The following is an 8,423-nucleotide window of genomic DNA, read 5'->3' as shown; positions in this document are numbered from 1 at the left end:
GAAGAGGGTCCCTACCTGATATATGTAAATTGGGTACAAAAATAAAAGTATTATTATTCAGCAAATTTATCTATCAAATTACGTTTACTTACATGACTATCATCACCACAAGTTGGTTTACTGAATACCAAGCACCATGACCCCATTAACTACGTTTCTCCAACCTGGACGGTTTTCAGTTCTTCTTAAGTTCTGCTGAAGAGGTAAATCAGTGAGCTTCTTAATTTGGTCAGTCCATCTGCACGCTGTCCTCCCCTTGGTTTTACACCTTCCACCTTCCCTTGCATGATTCATTTCTCAAGATTTTCTCCCTCTTCTTGTGATGTGCTCAAAGAAATGAAGGATCTTCTGACTGACACAGGAAGACATATGTTTTGAGATACTGAATTGCTCAATGATGGACATTTTCATTCTTCTTTCAGTCCACTGTACACGTTAAATGTTTTGCCAGCCCGTCTCAAATGCACTGATGCATTGTTTGTCGCTGGACTTCAGAATCCACATTTTACAACCATATAGAAATACGGAGGAAACAAGAGCTTCAGCAAGTTGGACCTTTGTGTTGTTTGTTATATTTAGATCCTGGCGAGTTTCTTCATAAGAACTCTCCCCAAGTTAAACGATGCTCTAGTTTCTGCCTCACAACTTCCTGTGTGAATGGTACTTGATCCAAGATACAGAATTGCATACTTCCTCCAGACCCCTTAATTTACCTGTGATCTGGATCTGTGCTCCTCCATCAATTATCATTAGTTTGGGCTTATTAATGTTCATGTTTAGTCCATACACTGTGCTCGCATTTTTACTCTTGGTAGTAAGTCAGCAAGTTTGTCTTCGCTGCTGGCACTGAGAGTAGTGTCGTCAGCAAATCTTAAATTATTAATATTCATAAGTATATTGCTGGATAAAAATCTGTTTAAAATTTATTTATCACTACACACCAATAAACTATAACACTTAACTCAAATAAATAAATATTACAATAACATTCATTATTGTTATTCGCCAGCCCTGTGGTGTAGAGGTAGCGTACCCGCCTCTCGCCCGGATGGCCCGGGTTCGATTCCGGGCCAGGTCAGGGATTTTTCTCTCGACCTGAGGGCTGGTTCGAAGTCCACTCAGCCTACGTGATTAGAATTGAAGAGCTATCTGATGGTGTGATGACGGCCCCGGTCTCGAAAGCCCAGAATAACGGCCGAGAGGAAGCGTCGTGCTGACCACACGACGCCTCATAATCTGCAGGCCTTCGGGTTAAGCAGCGGTCGCTGGGCAGGCCAAGGCCCTTTCAAGGGCGTTAAGTGCCGTGGGGTACAATAACATTCATTATTGTTATTTATATGTAGTATGTTTTCATGACACTTGTAGGTCTGTTGTAATGTTATAATAAGACATGGGAATGGTAAAAAGAAATCACGATTTAAGTATCAATATGGATTAATTTAGCACTTATCTGGGAGTCGGAATGATGCGATTGGAAGATTAGAACAATCATTGGTACTGCGTATTTAAAAGGTAAAGAACAAAAATAAACTTATTTCAAAGTTTTGTTTCGTCAGTCAATTACTTTACTTTCTCTTTTGAAATGTAACACTCCTGCATGCTTGAAAATGCTTTCCCGAGTGCTGAAGACAATTTTCACAGCCACGTTCTTTGATCTTGCCGCTATATGACTGACGATTTCAATTCCTACCATTCTTCTTTTCATGAATCAGAGTTGACGGGGTGGTAAAAAGCAGTGAATCGAGATGGCCGTGCATTAAAGAGCGAGTCTCGCCATTTCTATACGATTGCTGTCCACCATTTTGTTTATTTTCCTATGAAATAGGTGGATTGTGATCGGTGATACTTTTTGAGTTTTTGTATATTGAAGATCTGTGCATTTAAAAATTACTAATAATATATATGGTTCGGTTGTTTCCCCTGGTAACAGGGGGTGAAGAAATCCGCAGACATTGGGCGCATCGCGAGTAAACACGTTAAAGTGACCGTGTCCGGTAAAAACTCCTACAATTCAGGGAAAGATCGTGCGGTCACTCTTAGTCTCAAAAAATCAAAAATCCAAATTACTGCTGTTGAAAATATGAATCACGTGAATGATAAAGAAAATCAAAATAATGAAGTAGAAGAAATGGATACTCAAGAAGGTAAGTCGTCAACAAATGTTATCTGTAATCAAATACGGCGTCCGCTTCTGTAAGTTCTCATGGCGGTTGCCATCGGCTTGATAGTCTGGAGATACAGTGGATTTTGCCCTAACTTGGTGTATATAAAAATTGATTACGTTGCTTGATCAGATATTCAACATCTGAATTACCCGAGCTTATCGCCAGAGTTATATTCGAGTTGTATATTGTGCATATATCAAAGAATCGGTGTTCTGTTACATATGGTGCAAAGGTTTGACATTTTGAGAGTGGATGATGTTGCAAACTATTGCAGTGGAGACTGTGGAGACCCCTAATGATGCAGGCGGAGGGGATGGTGGTGGTGAAAATCGTCAAGTGAATGGTGAAGCTCAAGACCAGTGCGTTTCACAAGACACAGAAATGGAGGAAGGTAGGTTATGCTCCTCAAAATTCATCATTGACAGACAAGCATATTAGTAAAGAACTATGATATTCATTTTGTTGCATTTGTTCTTTTTAGACGAAGCCCGTTCAGAAGCCACTTTTAGATACACAGTGCAGAATTTTAGCAAACTCAAAGAATCTCAGCTGTCGCCACCTTGTTATGTTCGTAACCTACCATGGAAGATTATGGTGATGCCTCGAACGAGTCAGACACAGGATAGACAAACACAAAGAAGCCTAGGATTCTTTTTACAGGCAAGTATATTAACAGAGCTTTATTTGACTTCTGAGCGCTAGTAAACTTTGTATTGGCAAGCAACATGATTATTATGCAATTACTGTTAACCGCTTGCTTATGTATTGAGTAGGCCTATGCCATATCTTTTCATCAACTTTTAGGTTTTATTGCTCGTATATAAAATACGGGTGCACATTTCTTACTGGTTTCTCGTATTTACTGTCTCATCTCGTGAATTACTCATTTGCACAAATCAGACTCTTATCTTGATGCATATGACTTCAATTTTTGAATGCAAATGCCCATTAAATAGTATAATGTAGGTAGCGTGTAAAGAGTATTATTATTTATTAATAATAATAACCTTCCTCACAAGTAAGGCCTACGGTTGATACTATTTAACAACTTGAGCATCAATTCGGATTTTGTTTTTGTTTTTTGCTAATGATTCTTGCCATTGTAATTGGTGCTTATAGAAGTGAATCTTTGGCTCTGTTCGTTGATGGAACAGTATTCAAAGGAAATTTAGGAGACCTTAGCTAAAGATACACAATTTAGGAATTTGGATGTTATTAGTCTTGCTGAAAATTTACCAAATGGATAAATTTTCTAACCACTAGTGCCTCTTTTTGCTCTTCATATATACTGAAGATATCCAGTGGTGATAAAGTTTTCTAACCCCATATGTTGAATATAAGCAATGGTTATAAATTAATATACACACACCTAAACAAAGTCTAAACCCTGATGGGTAAACCTTTGATTGTTAGTTTGTAAAATATAGGGTACAGATCCAACATGACAGTGGCTCCAACGGCCTCACAATGCACTGAACAGGCTTGCCAATGTCATTGCATTATACATTGGCCTGTGATAAACACAAAAGACGGGTTAGTGCTATTAACATTTTTGCTTTGCCGTGTGGACAGTATGCACCATGGCCACAGAAAAGAGCCTTTTGAAGGGAGTGTGGATTGTTTCATGACAGATTGGCCTGTGACAAAAACAAAAGATAGGTTAGAGCTATTCAAAAACTTTTTTCCTTGCTGTGCTGACATTATGCACTATGGCCATAGAAGAGCTGCTTGATGGGATTATGGGACCACTGCTTCATGACGGATTGGTCTGTCACAAACATATAATGACTCTTTTCTTGCTATACGGAGAGTATCCTCTGCGGACATAGAAAAGAGCCTCTTGAAGGGGGATTGATCTAGACGCTGGATAAAATGTGAATTAATGATTAATGACTTATCTTTATTAACAAGGGAGATACAACACGCTGGCAAGTACAAACTGTTGGAGCAGCCATGTCTGTTTCAAACTCCTTCCTTTTCTTATTTTATACCAAATGTTGTAACCCTTTGGTTACAGGTCATGCAAGCTCTGTCGAAGACAATATGAACATTGCCTTTATGACAACTGATTGCAGCTGGTCAGTAGCAACGAAGGAAATGATCACCTGTACTTTCAAGCTGTTTGGTTTTAATTCTTTCTTCTATATAAGTAAGAATACTTTTTGGGGCGGGTTGGTGGATTCCTGGCAATTATCTGCTACTTTCAGGTATCGTAAAACATTATTCTGTGATTCCGATATGCAAACTGCTTATCAAAGTACCATCCTCTTATGCTGTAAAGCAGGGGCTCTCAGGGTGTATGTACCTGTGCATTGTGTGGCACCGGGTGCAAAAGATGACTGCTATGTTGGCTACAGTGCAAACCCCACTCCTTGATTTTGAGCAATAGCTCTCTCTTTCTGGTAGAATTTGAGCAAACTTTTTAAAATTGTAAAATAGATCTTTTTAGTGATTATCGTTTTGCAAATTATTAATTCAAAATGGTAAACAGGAGGCACACTTTCACCACTGTCGAAAAAGGCTTTACAAACACTTAGCTGCAGGTCAGTAATATCCTGTAACAAAAAAATTAATAAAAGTTGCGTATTTAATGCATAAAATTGCTTTCAAGTACTTAAAAGCAACATGTTTTCATAAACAGGTATTGTGGACTAACGTTTTCTAATTCAATGTTCGTTTGTACAGTTAATGGCCTGTACTACGACTGTCAGATAAACACAGATATGTAGGCTGCAGTTTTGCAAACTAGAAGTTAAATATTTTCTTGCGTACTACCAACGGATTTTAATGATGGTATTGTTATGCGGAAGATGTATTAACATTTTTATTGCGTTGGTAATAGGGTTACCGAATATATAATGAAATTCAGCGTGGTGGTATAATTCTTCCGTGGTGTTTTCGTTTGTTTAGCACTACTCCTTTTGAAATTGTGTTACTAGAGTCGGAACAAGGCCAGAATTCGCCAGCACAGCTATGACAACATACTTGCGGGACCCCCTGGGTAGTAGGGGCTTTCGGGTGGGGATAAATCAAAAGTTATTGATGAATTTTCCCGTTTCACTGTCAGTTTCTTCACACTCGTCTCTTCCCGCCTTGCTTCACCGATATCCACATATCACATATGATACTTATTCTATCACTTACACATTTGCATATTATACTAATATCACGTACGTCTTTTAAATTCCTGGCGGCACACTGTCTCGAGCCAACGATCTTTAACTCTGTAGTCCATCACCTTCACCACTTGGCTAACAAGTTACTTGACATTCAAACGCATTAAGGAGATATATATGTACATACATATAGATGCACATAGTACACCAGAAGTGAAACAGATGGCATCGCAAAATAATTCATATTTACCCCAAAAGATGGCACTCTCGTGTATATCTCTCTCTCAACTGTCGCCAACTTAAATTTGTCAGAAACAAAAATACATCAAACTCAAGTCATGAGTTTCATTACCACCACACGTTCCTCGTTTAAGAGGAGATCATCTATCCACGTTCTTTCCAGTCATTCGGCACAGTATAGGCGTATATAGTGGATGTTCAGTAATGCACATTCATTCCGCGTTCCTCTTACTCGAAAGTCGCACTCGGGAAGCCGGGAGTACCGAATAGGAGATTTCTCCGACAGCTTGTATCCAACAAAGAAATGGTCATGGCATTCCTACAGGAAACCAGACTAATTAAAGACACCATAAAGTGCCCCAAGTGTCAGTCCAACATGACCTTGAAGGACACCAGGCAAACAGGCGACGGCATACGATGGGCCTGTAATAAAGGACCAAGGGAATTGAGGTGCAAAACCACAAAGACCATTCGTCACAATTCTTGGTTTTCCAAAAGCAACCTTACGATTCCGGAAATCATACAGCTGATGTATGAAATAGCCCACAATACCCACTCCGCCGACATAATTCGTGAATACGGCTTCTTGAAAACCACCATCACCGACTGGACAAATTTCTACCGAGAAGTACTCATTAACTACATAGAAACGACCTCGGAATCCATTGGCGGCCCGAATACAATTGTCGAGGTCGATGAATGCAAATTCGGCTGAAGGAAATATTATAGGGGCACTTCGTGGAAGGCCAGTGGGTTTTCGGTGGAGTAGAGAGGGGTTCGGGCAAGTGTTTCTTCACCACCGAGAACGGCCCAATCCCTCATATCCACAATAAAACAGTGGATAAAGCCCGGGGCCACCATCATCACAGACTGCTGGAAATCTTAGAGCACTTTGAAAAAACATGGATATGAACACCTGACAGTCAATCATTCAGTCGAGTTTGTAGACAAAGTAACTGGTGCACACACAAATACAATAGAATCTACATGGCGCCATGTCAAAGCATCCGCCCCAGAATATAACCGCAGGAAAAGCCTCTGCGCCGGCTACCTCGCGACGTACATATTTAATAAACAGTGCAAAGTAGCATGTGAAGCTAATTTAACAAATTTTTGGAAGTCGTTCGGGAGATTGACTGGTAAGTCTGAACAGGCTCGCCAACATTCACCACTTCCTTCAATATATCTTCCATGATCATGTTCTCTCAATGCACGTGTGCAACACAAAACGCAGTTCTCGCCGTTCCTTGCTTCGTAACAGACATGGTACCGTCACCGTAGTGTCGTGATGTTTTAACAGCAAGTAGAACTACACGAAAACATTCCACTCGTGTGTCCAGCTCTGTGATAGTGGCTATTATTGTTTTAAGAGGAAGTACAACTAGAAACACACTCCTCTCGTCTGTCCAGCTCTGTGATGGTGGTGATTATTGTTTTAAGAAGAAGTACAACTAGAAACAAACACTCCTATCGTATGTCCAGCTCTGTGATGGTGCTGATTACTGTTTTAAGAGGAAGTACAACTAGCAAGAAAGAACTCAATATTTTACCCAGTTCTGGCCCATCGTACCGATTGTTTTGAAGAGGAACTAAACTACCGAAAACAATTCAATCTCCTGTTTGGTACTCCACCCGTATTTGCACTTCAGAGAGTACTACTATGGCAGCACAACAATTCCATCTTATGCCACTCCTGTCGCGACAGTTCCCGCTCTTATGATAAGTACTCATAAATTCATATCCTGTCTTAGGGATTTCCATATACTCCCAATGTATAGTGTTGTTTTCCAATTCGTGACGTGCTGACCAGAAGTGTACTTCCAACAGTCGCTCAATTAGCAATGCTGTTGCACCCAACCTAACCTAACCTGTCACTATCAGTGGTTTTCGGTGGATCATCCCGCTCAATTAGCAATGCTGTCGCACCTAACCAAACCTAACCTAACCTGTCACTATCAGTGGTTTTCGGTGGATCACCCCGCTCAATTAGCAATGCTGTCGCACCAAACCTAACCTAACCTTTCACTACCAGTGCTTTTCGATGGATCACAACCTAACCTGTCACTATCAGTGGTTTTTGGTGGATCACAATTGCTTTCGTAAGGGATGCTAGAGGCCTGTTGGCTGCTTCGCGGCTCTAACCTGGGGACTCATGCCCCCAGACCCCCTTTGCTTCTCCCCAGACCAATGGTTTTGCCACGTCGCCGACCTACTTAATACTCGTAAAGTTTTCGCGAATTCAAGACAGCCCAGTCATATCGCACCATTAATATCTATTTCATGAACCAACAAGTGCAGTCATAACCCAGTCTGATGCCCGTCAATTGTGTTACGCAGTCTCAAAAACCCAAATATATCAGACCATTAATTCATACATTTAGCGGCCGCTACAGGTCCTTTCGAATTATCTGCCATCTTTGCAAACATGCCCGTGCTCGCCCGTGCCGGCGAATCCCGGACTTATACCCTAGAGTCCAATATCAGACTCTTATTAAGCTCTAATGTCGAAGTTCAGGTGAAAACAGAATTAGGACTGAAATCTACACATACGAAGAAATGTTAAAATGAATTAACTATGTAACGGAACTCAGAAATTGTTGTTGATGCAAAAGTTAAGATTAAGGTTATGTATCTTGTCAAATAATTCCTACCCCATGGTATTTTTTTTTGTCTAATACTATTTAGGAGGATGCGCGTTATGGCAAAAGTAGGCTAAAGTTTATATTCGTAATTCATGCAGCTGTATGCAGCATAGGATGATTAATTTTATTAGCCTATTAATTCAATTTATTGTTGCTAATTTAATAAGTAGTTAGTTTCTCTTTTCCGAGGCATTTATTTCACTTCAGTGTAAATACTTAGCAGCAAGTTGTTATGAAGTCAAAGAAATATAATCTCCTTA

General features: G+C 40.1%; 1 protein-coding gene across 2 annotated transcripts in view; it reads left to right on the top strand.

The window, feature by feature from the left end:
* The first annotated feature begins 1,783 nt into the window (after positions 1-1,783).
* Positions 1,784-8,423, top strand: part of Usp7 (Ubiquitin-specific protease 7) — a 458,856-nt gene continuing 452,216 nt past the window's right edge. Inside the window, exons 1-3 of one of the 2 annotated variants that reach the window (XM_067150095.2) lie at positions 1,784-2,144; positions 2,440-2,556; positions 2,647-2,825. In XM_067150095.2, the coding sequence (XP_067006196.1) occupies positions 2,081-2,144; positions 2,440-2,556; positions 2,647-2,825 (360 nt within the window). In that variant the 5' untranslated portion in view covers positions 1,784-2,080. Of the gene's footprint in view, positions 2,145-2,397; positions 2,557-2,646; positions 2,826-8,423 lie in introns of both variants that reach the window. The other variant, XM_067150096.2, reaches the window with a different exon arrangement.

The sequence above is a fragment of the Anabrus simplex genome, chromosome 6, assembly GCF_040414725.1.
Source record: "Anabrus simplex isolate iqAnaSimp1 chromosome 6, ASM4041472v1, whole genome shotgun sequence".
Taxonomy (NCBI): domain Eukaryota; kingdom Metazoa; phylum Arthropoda; class Insecta; order Orthoptera; family Tettigoniidae; genus Anabrus; species Anabrus simplex.
This window is presented reverse-complemented; position numbering and strand designations above follow the sequence as displayed.